At 44.3% G+C, this 21,560-nt stretch overlaps 1 protein-coding gene across 1 annotated transcript in view; it reads left to right on the forward strand.

Annotated features, from left to right (window-relative positions):
• Window positions 1-25: 25 nt before the first annotated feature.
• The window catches only part of RAPGEF1 (Rap guanine nucleotide exchange factor 1), a 184,749-nt gene continuing 163,214 nt past the window's right edge, over window positions 26-21,560 (forward strand). The window contains exon 1 of the mRNA XM_042781458.1: window positions 26-86. Coding sequence (XP_042637392.1) covers window positions 26-86 — 61 coding nt within the window. The remainder of the gene's footprint in view (window positions 87-21,560) is intronic.

Here is a 21,560-nt window from a genome sequence, read left to right on the forward strand (position 1 = left end):
TCCGCAGCGGCCCGGGCCGGGCCCGATGAGCGGCGGCCTCGGCCTCCGGCGCAGCCCGGAAATGTCTGGCAAGATCGAGAAAGCAGGTGAGGCGGCGCGGCGGCACTGGCGGCGCGGGCACCGGCGCACTTTGTCCGCGCCGCAGGCCCGACCCGGGGTCGGGGCGGACACGACCTGCCTACGGCCCGCATGGGCCCCGCGGCGCTGCCACTTCGCCCTCAACCGGGATAGAATTCGGGTTTTTACAGGGATGCGAGGACCCCCTGTTTTTCTGCCCCGGGGAGCAGAAGTGAAACTGCAGCCGAGGCCTAATTGGGGCGCGTTTCAACTTCACATTCAAAGGCCATTTTTAGCCGGTGGGCTGGTTCCTTTCTCTTCTGATTTCAGTGCGGTTGGTTGGCTGCAGGGAGTGGAAGACCGGGAGGGTGAACACGAGGGTGGACACAACAGGCGTGACTTTTTTGGGGTGGCGTTTTGAAAGACGGTAGAGGTGAGGCCCCCCAGCAGCTGGGGGTCTCGTTTATGCGTGCTGCCTCGCTCTCCTACGGAACTTTCAGAAAAATGGCTTGAACCTGGGAATAGGGGAAGAGAAACCTTGGCCGCGTGTTTAAGTGACTCTGATGCTCTGTGCTGGGCTCTGAGGTGGTTTGTCTTTCGGAAAGTGAATAGAGTCAGTCGAGCAATAAAATGTGTCATCATTAATGAGCCTCGAGTTTAAATTTAGCTTAAAGTATCCACTTCGGTTGCTTCAAAAGAAGAAGTGGAGGTGTGTTTGGGTATTTTCAGGGCTCAGTCAAGTTTTCCTCTTATCAAGCTTAAGTCTGGAAGCTGGGCATGTGAGGCACTGCTTGGCTTTGGGCAGCTTGTGAATCTTGATGCAGTCTTATGTTTTCCTAGAAATAGTAACTTGCCTTCTGATGATCTGGGTTTTGCTTATATTGGGAATAGACTCTCTAAAGATTTAATTACTGTAGTGCATATGGGGCCCAGGGCTTAATTATGGAGTGAATCCTCCCTAAGTCGGAGGTGAGGTAGGCAGATAGCCCAAGTCACTTGTACTGGGAATAAGCCTGGTTGTCATAATCAGGGTACCAGGTTAGCTTGGCAGCTGAGTTATGGAAGGCAAGGTCTTAGGGCACTGTAAAGAGGGCAGGTAGCCTTGATTTTGGAAGTTTATATATTTCCAGGGTTGAACTGGAAAACTTCTGGGATGTATCTCTTGAGTAGACCTAGTAGACATTGTAACTTTTGCAGTCTGTGGTTGAAACACAGGAAGCCATACAGCTTTTATTGTAAGGGCTTACTGTGTATGTGGCTTATACCAAGCATCCTAAATATTGCTTCATAGATCCTTACAGATCTTCTGAGACAGAGAATACGGTTCCTGTTGAGTGAGTTCCAGAAGGCCACCTAACAAGAGGGCAGCAGGATGGGCATTATGCTAGCTCCTCTCACCGGAAGGCTAGGTACCTTCTGCACAGTGGTTTTGTCAGTTTCAGGTGTGGTTTCTTGTGTGTTTTTCTCACTGCTCTTTAGCCTCAGGGCTTTGCTCAGTAGCCTGAGTAACTTCCCTGCAGAAGTCCAGTTCCTTTACACATCCCGACAGGTGCAGTGGCTGAGCGTGCAACCACTAACTGAAAGGTGGTGGCTCTAACTCACCAGCCACTCCATGGGACAAAGATGTGGCAATCTGCTTCCGTAAAGATGATAGCCTTGGAATCCCTGCGGGGCAGTCCTGGTCTGTCCTGGATGGTCGCTATGAGTCGAATTGACTGGATAGCACACCAAGCCACCACAGAACAGCCCTGAGATTCATGGCTTTCTTTTATCCTGCTTCATCATCATCACCACACCCAATACCTCCTCAATGAGCAGCATTCTCTTTAGCCTCTGGGAGATTTTTGTGAGTCTGTCGTTCTTGCTTTTCAGTACCTTCATTCATTCAACAGTGTCTAGTTGCAGGCAGGTCTTGTAGGAGGGCTTGTGATTTCATAGGGACACAAAAAGGCAGACCTCAGGTCAGGCTGTCCCAAATCGTCTCTGCCAGGCCATGGGGGATCAAGACAGTCTGGCTTCCAGAGCGCAGCAGAAGTATACCTTGCTGTGCTGGCTAGTGCATGTCAGGAAAGGATGGTGGAAGAGAGTTGAATTCCAAGGGCCAGAGAGAAGGCTGGGGTGGAGAGGAGACTTTGCTAGACGCCATGGTGTCTTTCAGAGATAATGAGGAGGCCGAGAGTGGAGTGGAGCCAGATGGGATTAAGGAGCTGTGTAGGGTGAGTTTGTGGGCAGAAGCCCTAAGGAGGAGAGCTTTTTTCTTAGGAACTAGGAGTTTGTAGCCCCTCAGGGGATGGGGAGACTAGGGACTCAGAGGCCACCTAAGGGGACCCATTACATGATTCTGACGGTACAGTAGTTATGATCGTTCTCAGTTAGCTAATGTTCGCTTCCAGCAAATCACCAAGTGAGGAGAGTTGATACCCTAATGTTTCTGGAGCTTAAACACCTCTGTTGCTTGCAAATGAAAGTCATGAGCTAGTGGTCATGGGCTGGATTCAATGTATGGATGTGTTCAGTTTGATTCACGTGCGTTGTTGGGGTACAAAACAAAACAAGGAATTGATGATCAATACTTAAAAATCAGGAAATTGCTCACAAATCTCAAGTTCCTGGTTCTCTTGAAAATGAGAAGCACTGGTAACCCTGAGCTCTTGTTCCTGAAAGGCAGTTGTAGGTGGGAGCTAGGTGGCACTTGCCCCCAGAGTCTCCATCACACCCACTGCCAGCCTCGTCACTGATTCCTGTGGTCCACGCAGGCTGTTGACCTTTGAGTTGGTATCCCTTTTCTTAGAGAGTCATCATGTTTCTTTGCTTTTGACCTGGAGTGTAACTTTGAAATCTTTACCCCATTCCTTCATTAATCTATTCTTTAATTCTGTTATATAGTGCTGATTGAGTGTACCTGCTCCATCAAACTGTACGAGGCTCTAGGGATATGCTTGTGAACTCAGCTGACATCATGCCTCCTGCTGTAAGGACAGATGTTGGCAGCGTGAGAAGTGCTAGGAAGAAGAGCAGGCTCTGAGGGTATCAGACTTACGGCAGGGAAGGGGAACCGGGAAGTACTCTAAAGAATTGAGATTAAGGTGCGGGGTGGAGGACGAGTTGAGTTAGCTGGGTACAGCAGATTTCGGGAAGAGGGGACGGAGACGCTGGGGACAGAGACCCTGCAGACGGCAGAGCTCTGCAGTTTGGAGGAACTGAAAGGCCTCATGGCTGGAGGAAAGAAGGTGACTTCATTTTCACTCAGTTGTACCTGTCAGAGTTTCAGTTGCTCATTCATACATTCTTCATTCACTCAGTTCAACATATAGTTTATTGAGCAACCCTTAAGGGCCTGGAGGGGGAGCTCTGGTGATGTAGTGCCTAAGGCATTTGACTGCTAACCAGAAGGCTGGTGGTTCAAACCCACCAGTCACTCCTTGGAAGGAAGATTGGGCAATCTACTTCCCTAGCAATACCACCTTGGAAACCCAAGGAGGGGTCGCTGTGAGTTGGGACTGACTTGACAGCCCTTTTTTAAGGGCCTGGAGTTATTCTAGTCCTCGGGATACAACAAAGACCTTGCCCTGCCACGCTCCCCTTCTAGCTGAGGAAGCTAGTAAAGAAGTAAATTATTCAGTATGTTTTTCTTTTAAAAGTACCGCCCGCCCCCCCGCACCTCCAAACTGCTTCTAGCAAACCACTGTCTATCTAAAAGTTTCATCATGTACCAATATCTCTGGTTCACTCTCTGGGCTCCCTGCAGCCTTAGTGCACTCAGTGAGGGGCTGAGGAAGTGGCAGCAGGCTCACTGAGCCCACCTCCTGAAGATGAGAGTAGATATGGTGGTCTTAAACTCAGTGCACTACTGTTTTTCAAACACATGAATGAAGATGCTTTTGTTATATTAAAAGGAAATTTGGAATGACTGTATCCATAGTAAGGAGCTCTGGTGGTGTAGTGATTAAAGCATTTGGCTGCTAACCAAAAGGTTGGTGGTTCGAACCCACCAGCCCCTACATAGGAGACAGATAAGGCAGTCTGTTTCCTTAAAGATTTACAGCCTTGGAAACTCTATGGAGGCAGTTCTACCCTGTGGTCACTGTGAGTGGAAATTGACTGGATGGCAGTGGGTTTGGATTGGTTTGGCTTGCATTCATAGTAACTTTTTGTCATTATGTATTTTCTCAGAACAGATACTAAAAGTGCAAGTAGGTGAGGCTGTGCCCTCTGGCCTAGAGTCCTTGTATTCAGCAGATCAGCAAGCATTGTATTTTGATCAATTTTGAACTCTTCAAAACTTGCACTTGCTTTCTTTTCTCAGTTAGCATTGTTTGTTTGTTTGTTTTTGGTGGTCAAAATGTATTCAGTCAACAGATACAGTATTCTAGTGGCACCTTCTGAATGGCCTTTCATTCAGTCACTGAGTAACACCAGTGCCTCTTTATTGCCAGGCATTGTGTGATGCCTTGCAGGGCAAAGAGCAGGCAAGAACCTTGCCTTTCTGCAGTCCCAGCACAGGGGTAGTGTTAAAACAACTCTTGAATAATTCTGCAACTTTCTACGGTTTTCAGAATGCATTTGTATGCTACCTTATTTCACTCTCTCCTCGCAACTTGCCCTGAGGGCTAGGACAGACCTGATAATCCGCATTTTGCACCTAAGGGCAGCAAGGGTCCAGAGAAATTTAGTAGCTTGCCCATAGTCACAGCCCTAGCAAGCAGAGAACCAATTCCTGGCTGTGACTCCTGCTCCGGCCTCCTTTGCCATTGCAGAGCATGATCTCTGAGCCCCCCATGCTGCTGAGACATAGCAGGTCTCTATCATAATTCTTGTTCATACTTCTAAATTTTTCTTCTGATTCAGTCCCCTGTCCCCCCCAATCCACCAGTTAAAATTAAGGTAGACCTGACTCAGTCTTTAGGCTGCATGTAAATACTAATAATACTAATAACATTGACAGTACTAATGGAGATAAGAAATACTACTGATACTGCTATATTTTTTTTTTCTTTTTAAATCAACCGCATCAATCCCAAATGTTTCCTGGTCTCCCGAGCAGCTGTTGGCAGAGGTGGTTTGAATGGGATTCCTTGCAGCCACCAGTCCTGATAGGAGGCCTATAAAGATGAGTCATGTATGAGCTTGCAAAAAAATCATTTCCCAAATTAGCCTGGATTGGAGAGTGCCTTGAACGCCAGGCTGGGTCTTACCTCAGTCTAGCTGAATGTGTTCACTGTTGCCATAATAAGATGACACACTGGAAGGAGGAGAGGCCTGGCAACGCGCGGCCTGCTTACCACACCCGGGCGGCCTCTGGCCGGCACTCTGTGCTTGCTGGGGACGGGTGTTCCTTTGACTCGTCACCCACCTTGCCCCAAAGACAGTTTTGTGAATAAACAAGTAGAACCCCCAGCTTGTGAATTATTAAGGGCTGTGTCACCTAATAGGCCTGTCACCTTAGTTTCTGGTCATTTGTCTGAGACCATCTGAGTAACAGTCTATGACCTGATACTGTGACTGTGAGTGATTCTTTCCCTTTTCTGGGTCTCATTTTCTCCCTCTGTGCTGGGAAGGAGTTGGACTCTAGAACTAGTGCTTCCCCTGTTTCTAAGCAGAAGGTTCCTTTTTATACATGTGAATGCCATTAGCTGACCAATAACAGTGAAGTTACTTTGAGTCCCATGACTCCTTCCTTAGGCTCAGCTGTGCCTAAGGCTCCTCTTTGGACCCTCCACCACACACAGTGTGAAAACCCACTTCCTGGGTGTTCTCACAGTCTCCTCAACCAAAACTGACTTCTTCCAGTACTCTTGGTACCTCTCTTCCACCAGCAGACAGTAAATTCCATGGGGGAAGGCCTCAAACACTTTGGGTAGATTAATATTGTTTAACTCATTCAGAAACCAAAGCCACCGTTTCCTTGCTGCGAGTTAAAAAATCAACAAGCACAGTCTTAACTAGATTGTCAGCTCCACCAGGAAGTATGCCTGTTCGGTTCCTGCGGTGTTGCCATCACCATACCTAGTACATGGTGGGCTTTCAATACTTATTCAAAGTATGAGTGAATTTAATGAATATTATCAAAGAATCAACTTTGGCTTCTGATTCCTGGTCTCAGAGTTATCTTTACATGCTTCTGCTTATAGTTTCTGAATTGCCAGTTGCAATGTTTCTTGGTGAGTTAATGGGGCCAATACTTTGTCCAACGAGTTAGGTGGGGGTTCTGGGTTAACTGCAAGAGTTGATCGGCATTTTAATGTAGTCCTTTGAAAATTGACGATGAAGCTATAGTCAAATTCCCAGAACATTCTATTGAGAAAACTCTGGGACACGATGAGAGACTGAGCCACAACCCAACTCTGGAATTTTGTGCATCTGTCAGTCAGCACACACTCTTTGAGCTTCCGTCATGTACAGATGACCGCGTTTGGTTCTGTAGGGTACACAGGACCTAAGCATTCTGAGGTCATGCTCATTCTGCATGGAGCAGTTGTAGAGGTCCTTATATTTACAAACCACGGTATATGGCAACCCCACTCAGCTTTGTGCTTGTGACAAACAGGAGCCCCTGTCTACTTGTTATTTTTTCAGTTGGTCTTTGAACTTTTTTTAAGATTAACTCCCTGCACCATCAGCTCTCCGTTTATGGAATGACTGTATGGCACACTCTCTTTTTCATGGGCTAGAGAAGGTCAGCTGTCGGGGTTCTTCCGGCTACCCCTTTCTTTTTTGTCAGTGGGAAGGTGACAGAGAGTCCTGCCATTTCCTCCTCCTTTGTGAGCTAAGGTGCAGGGGAGGGACTTAACTAAGTGGATTAGAAATTTAGCATTTGACAGTCACAATTCCTTCCGTCTCCTTTTTTACTTCTAGGCTGTGGTTTGAAAGATAAATAATGGTTTTCTGAACCAGCATCCTGACCCTGAAGCCTGCAGACTATTCCATTCTTGTTAATCATACAAATACTTGTTACTCATAACAGCTTAGACCTTTGGTTCCCGTTAGACAGTTAAAGATGATCTTTTTTCTTGCCTTTCACTGGCTTTCTGGCACCACACGGTCATTTTACTGTAAATTAAATTTTGTGATTAAGACACTCTGCTCTGCTTTTAAAGAATGAAAACAGAGCTGTTGAGCACAGGGTGATGTGTGGTGCTTTCCACAGCTGGGGACAGAGGCAGATTTCATGCATTTGCTTTGTAGCTTTTTAAAATTTATGTCATTGGTGTAGACTTGACAGATGTAGCTTCCAATCACATGCTGTACTGTTAAAAATGGCAACCAGCCCTGAGGTCTCCCTGCAGCAAGAGTCTGATGCTCGCAGTGTTTGTGAGAAGACAGGCATGGACATGGAATGAGAAGAGAGGACAGCTGAAGTCCAGTGGAATGTGATGGAGTCAAATATCAATTTAGTTGACTTAAAACAAGCAAACAACAACAAAACTCTCCTTGGGAACAATGCTTGTATTTATTTGCTGGTTATGGATAATCACGCATATTCTTTGCCTTCAAGTGACTGGTTGTAAATAAATAGATGGATAATTGTGCATGGGTCATGGAATTGGCTACTCTTAGTCTTTCCCTTCAATAATAAATCAAAATAATAGTAATAGCTAACATTCATTAGACACTTAACCACATGAGAGTGCCAGGCTTTGTTCTGTGTGTTTTGCACATGTCGTCTTCTTTAACCCTCACAATAGGAGGAAGGTACTGTTACTCTTTACTCTACAAAGGAGAATACTGAGACATAGAGCTTTTCTTTTGTCTGGGGGATCTTGAGATCCAGAATAGTGGAGATTTGTTCTAGCCATGTAGTGAGCTGGGGCAAAGTTGGGATGTAAGTCTGTCCAGCTCCTTCTTACTTACCCAGAGTTTTATTGGTTGTGACATTACTCTCTTGGCTGGGTGACTTGGGTTAAAATGAGCCTCCACATTTCCATTTTGCTATTCCAGTTGCCACTGAGATGGTACAAGCCTCAGGCTCTCCTACACAGCTCTGCTGTACTGAAAGGGCCACTTGATAATGCTGGAGGAATGCTTGAAATGGTAGTCTCCTGGCCCTCCTACCATTCTGCTCATGGATGGCTCAGGAAGCCCTGCTTCTTGTTGGGTGACCTTGGGCACATTGCTCAATCTTTCTGAGCCCCTGGTGCTTCTCTTGTAACTTGATGGAGTGGAAAGAACTCAAAGGTCCTTTCTAATGCTGATTTTCTGTGAGTCTAGTCTGCGTTATAAAAGGGGGAGTTGGATATATTTGGGTTGTTTTAATAGCATTAAACATTGCATAGGCAACAGTAAAAGCTTATATAATCCTTTATAGCTTTCAGAACACTTCCACAGACGTCGTTGTTTTACTTTTTTTATTGGAGTTAACAGTATTTTTCCCACATAAGGAGGATGACACCTAACATTTCATTGGTACTTTCAGCATGCCAGTCACTGTGCTAGGTGCTTTATCTTCAGATATCTCTTCTTATAAAACAAACAAACAAACAAAAAAACCAAACTCATTGCCGGATCTGACTCATGGCGACCCTTCCTTAGGTTTCCAAGGCAGTACCACTACGGAAGTAGATTGCCCAACCTTCCTTCCAAGGAGTGGTTGGTGAGTTTGAACCACCGGCCTTCTGGTTAGCAGTCAAATGCCTTAGGCACTACGCCACCAGAGCTCCTATGTTGTTGTTGTTGTTATGTGCCATCGAGTCGGACCCAACTCATAGCGGCCTCTCCTTAGGTTTCCAAGGCAGTATCACTACAGAAGTAGATTGTCCCATCTTCCTTCCGAGGAGTGGCTGGTGGGTTTGAACCGCCAGCCTTCTGGTTAGCAGTCAAGTGCCTTAGGCACTATGCCACCAGAGTTCCTATAGTGAGAGAGAGATGGCAGGTATTTTGCCTGTTTGACAGTTGAGGAAAGGTAGGCAGCAAGAAAGGAAGTGATGACTAGCCATGGTGGTTTATTAAGTAAGAAGTAGAGCCAGTCTGGGAACCTGGGTTTTACTCATTAATTCTCTTCCCCTCTTCGTGCCTGTCGGCCCCCCAGTCTGGACCCTAACTAAGATCTAGTGCTCTGACTTCTGCACTGCAGCAGGGAGGCCAACTTGGAGGCACTACCCTTATCTTTGGTTGGAACCTACTCTGGGATTCCCCTGGGGCTTTCCAGTGTCTCTGCTGGACTTTTAAGGTGGCTCTGGCCTGCAGATTTATGAAGCAGCTTCTGGTATCTCGATTGTAGAAGTGGCTTAGAAAGTACGTTTACTGAAAATATTTCCTGGGACTCTGCTTTGGAGAAACTGTTCACAGATGGTGAGAAAGGGGGAAGTGGCCTTTCTGTTTTAAAATAGCTCAGCCAGCCAGCCAGCCAGCCACCATCAGCTGAGGGCTCACCAAGTGCCAAGCAGCCCGCCAAGGCAGTGGAGGGTACTGAGAGAGATTAGAGTCCTCTGCATGCTTGGGGAGTTGACAATCTGGCCTCTCTGCCTGTGCTGTGTGCAGGAGACTTTTGATTGTGGCTTTTGTTCTTTTCGCAACACCATCCACGTTGGAGGGCAGCATGGACAGAATCTGGGCTGCGAGTCAGGAGACCTGCATTGTGGCCCCTGAGTCTGCCCCCAGTCCACTGAATCTGTGCTCCTTGTGAGACTGAGTTCTCTCCACCTGTGAAATGAGACAATGAAGTTAGATGAAAGCATGGCATATAGAATCCTGTAGCTGTCGATGTGAACCCCAGTTCATCCGTATAATGGTTACAGGATCTTGGGCAAGTCACTTAACCTGTCTAAACCTCAGTTCCTTATCTGTAAAATGGAGAAAATAATAACGGTATCTTCCTGAGGATGAAATGAGATGGTGCACGTAAAGCACTGCAGCAATCTTGACACATAAGTGCTCTTCAAACATTAGCTATTGTCCTTCTCAGATCCACTCTTGCTGTAAACTGACCATTTCTTAAAAACTGCTAATATGCTAACTGAAATTCAGACCTGCACACTCACAGAAGAAGGTGAAATCTCTGGTTACTGAGATATTTCATTTCAGTCTCTCTCTCTTCCTTTTCCATTTGAGGATGCCAAATTCCAAGAAATAGCTTTTCAAGACTAATGAACCTCCAAAGAGATCATTTTTAGGAAGAGTAGATGGCCTTTCATTTCCGCTATACATATAGCCCCAGTACATAGGCAGATCAAGGAAAGAACTGAGTTTCTTTCTTACTCTCTGTCTAGCAGGAATGGGCCTGTGCTGGTGGGTGACAGCTGATCCTCCAAGCCAGAGCACAGCTGATCAGTAGCTCAGTCCCAAGAGATACCACCTCAGTTTCTTCTGGAGAGGGTGACCCTCAGGATTAATTAAACTGTCTTTGTACGCTGGAGGTGAAATGATTACAGGACATTGCTTGTTTTGTGACAGTTAAAATATCACACACCATTCAAGGTCCTTAAATACGAGTAACTTACAAATTGCATTAAGCAGCTGCAAGCATGGGGATTTTATACCTCTTATTTTTCCCTTTCGATTAACTTTTACAGTTAAGATAAATTCAGAAATCCTAATGTATTGTTTCCCTTAACTTGTGTTCTTCTGGGCTGTTCTGTTACCTGAAAATAACTGTGTAGGCTCTTTGCACATTGCTGGTGCAGCTGCCATGGAGTGCAGTGTCATTTGCAGAGACCAAAGCCCAGGCAGCCCTTTTCACTTTCTTTAATCATTTGGTCCTGGAGCTGCAGAACCTCTCACTTAATTAGCATAACCACACTAATTTGTGCTTCTGCCTCAGCTTGTCAAGAGCGCCTTACAAATATTAATTCTCTGAGCTCATCAGAAAACCAAAGGCATAGATCAAAAGCATGTTTTCCTGCATGATCTGGCCTTGTTTTTTTCTGTTCATGTGGAGCTGTCTGTGTTAATTACCCTCAGTGTACCAAGTTGTAGAATAAAGTTCTTTTTATTTTATTTTTATTTTTATTGTGATTTGGGTGAAAGTTTACAGAGCAAATTCATTTTCCATACAGCAGCTCATATACACTTACGACATTTGACTTCAATTTCCCACAATGCAACAGCTCCCCTCCCACTTCTTCCCCATTACCTCTTCCCTGTGTCCTTCATGCACTCCTGTCCCCTGAACTGTCTCTTTGCGCATAAGCCCTTCTATTCTCCCATGATTGATCTCTCCAAGGAGTGTATCTTCCTAATATAAATGTTTAGCCCATATGCCTGTCTTTTGTTTGGCTGGAAGCCACAGGAGTGGGTTCAGTTCCAGACCTGAAGGGCAGCTAGGGGCCAGAGTCTCAGGGGTTTCACCAGGTTCTGTCAGACAAGCAAACCTGGTCCTTTTTTTTTTTTTTTTTTTTTAAATGATTCTGAGTTTTGTTCCACATTATTCTCCCACTCTATCCAGGATCTCCTACATAGATCCCCCTCTGAGTGTTTGACAGTGGTAGCCGGGCACCATCTATCTCTTCTGGTTTCATAGTCATAGGCTGAGGATCACATGGTACCAGTCCCTTGGACTAATTGTTTCCACACATCCTTGGTTTTCTTCATTCTTCTTTACTTTGGACAAGGAGGAACCCATGTTGCATCTAGATGGCTCCTTGCAAGCTTTTAAGATCCCAGTTGCTACTCACCAAAGTAGAATATGGAACAGTGTTTTTATGTCGTATGTTATGCCAATTGAGCTTGATGTTCCCTGCGACCATGGTCCCGAGTCTGTATATCAATCCACCCATATATCAATGTTTGCCATCACTGACGGCACAGTACTATATGTGCAAAAGGGTTCATCTTTGTTGTCGGTACCTGCTCTGCACCTCTCTATGTGTTCTTCTTCCTCAGTGTGACCGTGTTATAGAATAAAGTTTTTATATTTGACCAAGATTTGGGCTAGGGAGCCGGACTGCGTTGCAGGGAGCTCATAGTTCCCTCGTCCCAGCTTGGTAGGCAAAATGTACCTACTGCTAAGGAAGTCATGTGGAACTAAAACTGTCACAGAAAACATGTGAGGTGTTGTCACTGGGAATGCTTGGAGTGGTGGCATCTTGGGCAATCAAGAAGCCTGGTCTGAGCAGCTAGAGCCTTGCCTTCCAGCCCAGCACTGCTGCAGACTTGTATGTCCTCTAGGGCAGCCATGACCCCTCCCTGGGCCTCTGGGTTCCCCTCTGTAAATTGAGCATCTGAACCGGAGCAGTGGTTCCTTTGCTTTTCAAGACCATAGGTTCTGCTGAAGATCTGATGGGAGCTGTATGAACCCTGTCCCTGGACAAGGGAGAGGCTCATTTATGTGCATACATGGTTCTGACAATCGGAAATGCCTGCTAGTCTATGATAAATGATAATTTGAAAAATACCCTGGGTCTTGGAAAGATTGGATAGAATCTGGGTGTCTGAAATAATCAGGACTTAATTTTTCCCAACTCAGGCAAACCTGGTGTAAAAATGGCATGGTAGGCGCATCTGACTGCCTCTAACTTTACAACAGGGCCAGAGAATCACCATCAGCATTAGCTCAGTGCTAATTCCTATGAAGCAGAGGCCAGACATACTTCCTTTCTCCAACCTTTTAACCAATTCTGACACCAACCCAGCACTCTTTATAATAGCCACACGGAACTCACAGACCATACTTACAGTTATGGAGTTTATTAGGAAAGTAACAGGTTATAATTCAAGATCAGAAATGACTAAGTATACAGTTCTTTGTTTAGGACAGCCTCATCTCAGCTGTGCCCACAGGCAGTCCTCTCCCTGGCCCTCGGCCACTTGGTCCTTGAGCTGGCCCAGACTCTGCCCTGCTCGGGCAAGTGTTGCAAAGCTCTTTAACTCCACCAATAAGTGCCCAGAGACACCCATTCTACCAGCAAGCCCTCCTGCCCAAAGGCACTCAGCTTTCTTGCTCCATGGCCTGGGAAGATCTCCTGCCAAACTCTTGATTCTACTTCCTCTGCTGCCGCCATTTCTCTGCTGTTGTTTCCCACTGTCTCCTGTGTTACAGCTCCCTGTCCCCTGGGTCTATCGGGTATCCAGTGTGGCGACCACAGGTCCAAAGGATGCACATTGCTCCTGTCTCTTCTTCTTGATAGTAGTCAGATCCCATCCATCCACCTATGGGATGGCTCATTTTAAGCTTAGCAGGATGGCAAACTGACCAGTCCCCTTGGTAGAGTTTCATGCACCTTACTTGCATGGGCTCACCCAGTCATTGTGTGGGAGTCTGTGGCTAGAAGGGACCATATTAAGTAGTTCACTGCACCACACCTGGCTTCAAGTAACAGGCAGTAATTGCACATTCCTTTTTTTTTTTTTTGTAAGAATTCCATGAGAAGATGCTTGTGAGCACTTCAGCATATTGCCTATGTGGGTAGAAACCTTTTTCCCCTTTCTGCATAAGAGTTTTTGAAAAAAATTTACATACAGTAAAATTGACCTTTTTTTTTGGTGTCTAACTTTAACACGTTTTGACTCATGTAACCACCCCCACAATCAGGATACAGAACTATTCCATTGCCCTGAGAAAAACTTCCTTATGCTGCCCCTTTGTAGTCAAGTCCTTTCCCCACGCCTGGCAACCAGTTTTGCCTTTTCTAGAATATCATATAGATGCAATCATATGGTATGTAACTTTTGAAGCTGGCTTCTTTCACTTAGTATACTGTCTTTGATATTTAGTAGGTTGTTGCTTTTATTGGTAGTAAGAGCTGTCATGGTGTAGTGATTAAAGCATTCAGCTGCTGACCAAAAGGTAGGTGTTTTGAACCCACCAGCCACTCTGTGGGAAAAAGATGGGGTATCTGCTTCCAGAAAGAAACCTATGGGGGCAGTTCTACTTTATTCTAAAGGGTCACTATGAGTCAGAATTGACCTGATGGTGGTAGGAGTAGATTTTACCAGTAGTTAACTCCATTTTATTCCTAAGTAGTATTCCATTATATGGGCATATTGCTGTTTATCTGCATGAGAATTTGACCTTGGTTAACTACCTAGCTCTGTTTCCTAGAAATAGATAAAGATGACATGTGACAACTGCATTACTAAGCAAAGTTGATAGTAGTAAAAATGGCCTCTGATTAGTAAATTACATCTGGGCTGGGAGAACTACAGATGTGCTACAAATATGTTGTGATTCCTTGAGTACAATGACTTGTAATTGGGCATGGGGGCCTGTGCAGTTATGTACAGTTAGTTGGATCCCATACTCAGATACGAATCTCATTGCCTTGCACCTGAGCTGCTTAGCTCTGCAGGACTCCTTCAAGATGCTCACAAAGAGGAAGCATTCTATGCTACCCCCTGATAAACTTTGCTTCCTGTCCTGTATCCTTCTGACTCAATGTGTGTCAAGAGTGCCCGTGGACTTCCAGCCAAACAAAAGACAAGCGTATGAGTTGAACATTTACCTGAAGTAGATACACTCCTTGGAGAGAACAATCATGGGAGAATAGAAGGGCTGTGTATGCACAGAGAGACAGCTCAGGGCGCAGGAGTGCATGTAGGGAAGGACACAGGGAAGAGGTAACTTTGGGGAGGAAATTGGAAGGGAGCTGTTGCATTGGGGTAAATTGTAGTCAATGTCATGAGACAAAGTGGATGTGAACTTCTATATGGAAAGTGAATTTGCTCTGTAAACTTTCACCCAAATCACAATTAAAAAAAAAAAAAAAAAAAAAAAAGCATGTCCATGGAAGTCTTGGGGCCCTACACATCTAGTTGAACCCAAGACCTTGGTGCATGTTGGAGCCTGACACGTGGTTAATGTTTAATGGATGTCAGCTATTAATAAAGACCCTCTCGAGCCTCTCTGGTTTTCATTTAGGGCTCTGCCCAGATACCATCATAGGCACTTACTCTCTGAGTTGACAGCGTAGATGGCATTTACTTTAGCACCATTTGGCCACATTTTTGTGAAGGTATCACTGGCTTGGAAGAGGGAGAATGTTTTAAGCAGAGGCAATAGCTTTTTTTCAGTAATTCACCAGCTGGCAGATTCTGTTAGACGGAATGATGCTTCCATTTGGGAGTTGCCACTTTGAGATTGTCATGATAAGGTCTCAGGTCCCATGAGTATTATTAACATGTCTTTATGACTCTGGGGTGATAACCAATTACTGTGTTTTCTTGATACTAAGACTTGTAAGGTGCAGCACTGATGTAATAATGCTTCTTGAGAAACCAAAAAAGAAAAAAAAAATAAGCAGGGTAGGTTATAAAACAATACATGACTTTCAGAAGTTCAACTGAGAAAAAAGTATATAACTTAGAATCAAGGAAGTATGTTAAGCAATGATACATTTTTGCAGCTGATCTCACCTACTGTGTCCAGTTCATGGTGGGACACGGTGATAATGTGGAGATCACTGTCCAGGTCTCTCCTCCAAACAAGACAGCCTTTGAAGAATTAGATTCTGGGTTTTTGCTTATAAATGTGCCTCTAGACTAGCTTCACAGTTTGATGTCTGGACACCAGGGGAGATTATTTTGAGGATTATTGTGCTTGTGTAGACCATGACAGATGGGGTGATGATCACACATGCCAGTTTATGCCTGCTGTCCTGGCATAATTGCTAATAGCACCCTCTCTTTCACTCTTAAAGGTGCCTGGGTTTGGATAGGAAAGTGCTGAATGATTAATCACTTACAACTACTGAGTTTCTATCAGTTGGTGTTGAAGAAGTTCTTGGTTTGCAGGGTGAGAGAACTATTTCAGAAATATGGCTTGTTCCAACATAAGATCAAGCCCATAAAGTCCACAGGAGGGTCAACTGAATTTCGTTTTGGCCCATTTTCTCTTCCTAGGCATTTGCCACTTTGCATGTTCCAATCACTCAAGTCAGGGAAGCGCTGAAATATAGAACAACTAGGTTGTTTTCTTTTTCTTTTCTTTTTTTTAGAAGAAGTAGACATACACACACCACAATCAGAATATGTTTTCCTTATGATAAAACTTCGATTAACCAGATCTGAAATTTACGTTCTTTGGAATTAATTGAAAGGATATTAATGTTTGTGTCAATTTAAGTCTGTAGATAAAAGTTGGACAAATAATTATATAGGAACACTAGCCTGGGTTAAGCTGGATAGAGATTCGTTTTTTCTGTTGCTAGCTATAGCAATATGGGGGTTGGATTTTTGTAAGAAGTTTCATATCTGTACAACTGATATGTTCAGTGTTTAAAGAAAACATCCAGAAAGGCAGACAGGAGTTTTTGTATTTGTGGCAATTTAGTTACTTGCATCCTGTTATATTAGTAGGTATTGATGACAGGATCATAGGATGAGGTGGTCCCTATCCTGAAGACCTGCTTGTTTCTCAGTGGTTCTCAAATTGAATCAGAGTTTCTGATTCAGTAGGTCTGGCAAAGAACTTGTATTTCTAACAAGTTCCCTGGTGATGCCAATGCTACCAGTGGAGTAGGTAGAGGGGTACCCTTTGGAACCATTGTTCAAGTTAACCATGGAGAGAAATGGAAAGAAAGAAAAAGTTGCCATTAGTATAATGGTAATAATAGAAAGAGTGTAACAAACAACTACTATGCAGTAATGCCAGAAACTTCTACATACATGATAATCCTGGAAAGAGGCAGTTACTGTTTACTAGTTAAGTTAGTTGCTGTCCAGTCTATTTGGTTCTTGGAGACCTTATGTGTGCAGAATAGAACTGCTGTATAGGGTTTTCAAGGCTGTAATCTTTCAGAAGCAGATTGCCGGGCCTGTTTTCTTAATGCCGTCCCGGGCAATAAGTAGCCTATTTTACAGATGAAAAACAGAGGCTCTTCAGAAGGCTTTACGTGACTTGCCCAGCTGGCATGTGGGAGAGCTGGATTGGAGCCATTGACCTGTATTGCCAGCATTATGTAGTGCGGTGGTCTTCGCAGCCAGCAGAGCTGGGGTCTAGTAGACAATGCAGCTCATTGGTGTTCAGAAAGAATGTGTTGGAACTTTGACTTATATAGTTTTCATCTTTAAAAACAAATAAGAAATCAAGCTTCTTGGTTTTTAAGTATACAGATTGCCATTGATATCCTCACCCAGACGGTCATGGTCCTCTTTGGTACTTCAGGTACTTGAGGGAAGGCAAGGAATCCACAGTTCAGAAAAAGTTGCTGATAGTGCCCTCACTCCAATGTTAGCTTTCTTTTCTTTTTTAAATTTTATTATGCTTTGGGTACAAATTTACAGAACAAATTTGTTTTACATTCAACAGTTCATGTACATTTGATTTCATGTAATAAACTTTCCTCCCCTCCTGGCCCTGTGACTACCCCCTCCCCTTAACTATGTACTCCTGTCTGTCCAGCTTTCCCTCTGTGTGAATGCCGCCCCTCTGGTGCCCCATGGCCTATTTCTCTAAGGGGTTTATCTCCCTAAAGGAGCTGGGTTCATCGCTCTAAGGTAGGTGTTCTCCATGCAGGTCTTTCTACTAATGGGCTGAGAGCCAATCCATGAGAGTGAGTCTATTTCTAGTCCCGAAGGGTAACCCAGGGCCATAGTTTTGGGGGTTTTACCAGACTCTATTCGACCAGTAATTCTGGTCATTTTTGTGTTTTTGAATTTTGTTCCACATTTTTCCTCCCACTTTATCCAGGATCTCCACTCTCTGAGTGGGTGGCCTTGGTAGCTGGGCACCATTTAGTTCTTCTGGTCTTGGGATCATGAAGGCTGAGGTCCTCATGGTCCATTTTATCCTTGGACTAATTGTTTCCAGATGCTTTGATTTTCTTCACTCTTCTTTGATTCAGGTGAGAGGAGACCAGTAGTTGCATCTTAGATGGCCGCTTGACTGTATTGGCTTCCAATGAATTTCGGTATGCTGCCGTTTAAATTAGCCTAGATTAGGAGATTTATGGATTGTATCATTGAGTTTTAACCAAACTAATTTTTATAAAATGGATAAATGTCTTAAAACATATTTTTACAAAGACATCACAGATTGAAGATGATTCTAATACTATAAGCACAAGTGACTAACAAGAAAATGACAGTGCTGCCACTTCTATCTGTAGTACACACTTCTTGTCAGCAGTATTAATGAGGCAGAAATGACAGTGACCTAATTAGTTCTGACAAGAAGATGGCCAGAAGATTTGCAGTTATGAAGAAAATTCTTTGATGAATCTCACACTAAATGTTTATTGTGCCTTGAGATATTAGCTGATTAATTAGGTTGGTATATTAGTCATTATGATTAGCAAGATGTTTAAAAAGTAAGCATCCAGAACTTGAAGACAAAACTCCAATATTTGTTATGTTTAAAGTTAACCAGTACTCACTTCAGTACTTTATAAACAAAATGATAAGTGTTTATAAGCTTCTTTCCAATTTTCTTAATGTATAAATGTTCTAGTAACATGTATACACATCAATTTCAGCCTTTCTTTTCTGGATTCTCTCTCTCTTCCCAACCCATTTTGGTATTCCCTCGGGTTCAGTCCTCATATCACTTCCTAGGGTATCCAGTCCCAAGGTTCTGTTGTGAGGTGCCTTAGAGGCAGCCGACTCATAGTAACCCTATGCACAACAGAACGGAACACTGCCTAGTCATGTGCCATCCTCACAATCCTTGTTATACCTGAGCCATAGTTGCAGCTACTGTGTCAGTCCATCTTCTTGAGACTCTTCCCCCTTTTTGTGTACCCTCCACTTTACCAAGCAGGGAATGGTCCCTTCTGACAACATGACCAAAGTAGGTGAGAGGAAGTCTGCCTGTTCTCTCTTTCAGGCAGTGTTCCAGCTGCATTTATTTCTTCCAGGCCAGATTTGTTAGGTCTTCTGGCAGTCAATGGTACTTCCATTATTCTTCACCAACACCACAACTCAAAAGCATCAACTCTTTGTCTTCCTTATTCATTGTCCAGCTTTCACATGCATATAAGGCTATTGTGAGTTAGGTGTACCTTAGTCTTCCAAGAGAAATACTCTCTAGGCTCTAAATGCTAACTAAATACTGGTCACTCCCAGGTGTGTATTTCCAGCCTTATTTCTCCTTATCCAGCTGCCCACTTAGCACCTCCACATGGTTATCTCTTAAGCATTCAGGGTTTATATGCCTGAACCACCAGCCACTCCTCGGAAGGAAGGTTGGGCAATCCTACTTCCGTAGTGATACTGCCTCGGAAACCCAAGGAGGGGTCGCTATGAGTCGGGGGGCGACTTGATGGCAAATAACAACAACAACAACAACAATGCCTGAACCAGAGCTCATAGTTCCCCCATCTTACCCTCTGCCTGACCAGATTCCCCTCGTGGTCTGTTTCACAATAAATAGTGCCATCTTTGATCCAGTGGTTCAGACACAGAAATCTTGGAGTCATCCTTGACATCTTTCTTTCTCAGAACCCACATTCAGCTCATCAGTAGGTCCTATAGTTGTACTTGCTCATGTAGCCTGAATCCGACCACTCTTACCACCTCCTCTGCTGGTACCTTAGTCCAGGCCACCACCATCTTTCCCTGGACTTTTGCCTCCTAACCAACTTTCTGGTTTTCACTCTTGCCTAACAGATACTCATTCTTTATTTAACAGACAGAATGCAAATAAGCTCAAATTCTGCTCAAAAGCATCCAATAGCCTCCCATTAAATTTTTAATAAAATTTGAAGTCTTTACCGTGGCACTCTATGCTATCTGGTGCCTAACTGACCTCGTCTCTTGTGACTCTCCCCTCACACTGTGTTTCAGCCATGTGGGCTTTTTTGTCTGTGCATTTTTTCCTCCATGTGCTCTTGAAACATACCAAACGTACTACCGGCTCAAGACCTTTGTACTCGCTGTTTCCTCTACCTGGAACATTCATTCCCCCAGCTATTGTGGTTTTCCTATTGAGAGTCCGTTGGTTCAAACCTTAGGTTCAGACCTTAGGCAAGTTACCCTCTTTCTTTTGAAAATCAAATTTTCTCATTAAAGTGGAGCCAGTGATAGGGTGGTTGTGTTCATGTAAGGGAAGCACATAGATCTTAAGTACTTATGAAACATGACCAGTTTCTTCTGTTCACACATTTGCTTCTTGATGCCATTCAGATTTCTGGTCTAATGTCACTCCAGACAGTTCCCTGAGACTCCCACTCTTTTTTTTTTTTTTTTTTCCTTTTCTTTTTTCAAATGTAGCATTTATTTTCTTTTTTGCAATCTTCTTCCTCATTAGGATGTAAGCTTCTTGTCAGCTGTTTCACCAGAGCTCAAAATGATGCCAGGCACATAGTTGAAGCTCACTAATTCGTGTTGAATGAATGGATGGGTTGTTGTTGTTTGCCGTCAAGTTGGACCCAACTCATAGCAACTTATAGTCGGATCCCTCCTTGGGTTTCCGAGGAGGTATCACTACAGAAGTAGATTGCCCAGTCTTCCTTCCGAGGAGTGGCTGGAGGGTTTGAACTGCCAGCCTTCTGGTTAGCAGTCAAATGCCTTAGGCAGTAGGCCACCAGAGCTCCCATATATATAGCTATATAGATATACACACACATATATACATATATGTATACATATGTATATACACATAAAGAGCTCTGGTGGCATAGTGGATAAGGCATTTGGCTGCTAACTGGAAGGTCAGCAGTTCAAACCCACCAGCCACTCTGAGGAAGGACACCTGGGCAACCTACTTCTATAAAGGTTTACCGCCTCAGAAACCCAATGGGGGTCACTGTGAGTTGGAGCTGATTGCTATGAGTTGGAACCGCAGAAGGAAGATAGTAAATTCATAAAGATTTACAAACTCGGAAACCCAATGGGGGTCATTATGAGTAGGAATCGATTCAATGGTGATGAGTTTGGTTTGGTTTGGTGTGTGTGTGTGTATGTATGTGTGTGTGTATACATACACACATACACATATGTAGAGAGAAGGAGCTCTGGTAGCTTAGTGCCTAAGGCATTTGACTGCTAACCAGAAGGCTGGCTATTTAAAGCCACCAGCCACTTCACGGAAGGAAGCCTGGATAATCTACTTCCGTAAAGATTTACCACCTTGGAAATCCAAGGGGGGTAACTATGAGTTGGAACTGACTCAATGGCAGTGAGTTTGGGTTTTATTTTTTTTTTTTTTTGATACATAGGAGCTCTAGTGGCCTAGTGCCTATGGCACTTGACTGCTACCCAGAAGGCTGGCGGTTCAAACCCACCAGCCACTCCTTGGAAGAAAGATTGGGCAATCTACTTCCATAGTGATACTGCCTTGGAAACCCAAGGAGGGGTCTGACTATGAGTTGCTATGAGTTGGGTCCAGCTTGATGGCAAAGAGTTTGGTTTGGAGTTTGGTTTGGTTTATATGTATATATAGAGAGAGATTGATTTCAAAAAGATGGCTCACACAGTTGTGGAGGTTGGCAAGTCCCAAATCAGGCATCAGGCTAGAGGCTTCTCCTGACTCACGTGGTTATAGGCACTGATGAATTCACAATTGGCAGGTCAGATGGCAAGCTGTTGGCTCATGTCCCAAGAACCAGAGGCCAGAGGATGACAAGTTAGATGCAGGATAAAGAGAGGGTGAGCTTTGCCAGAACATATATATATATATATATATATATATATAT

Source organism: Orycteropus afer, unplaced genomic scaffold (genome assembly GCF_000298275.1).
Source record: "Orycteropus afer afer isolate SDZICR_OR568_19922 unplaced genomic scaffold, OryAfe1.0 scaffold00123, whole genome shotgun sequence".
Taxonomy (NCBI): Eukaryota; Metazoa; Chordata; class Mammalia; order Tubulidentata; family Orycteropodidae; genus Orycteropus; species Orycteropus afer.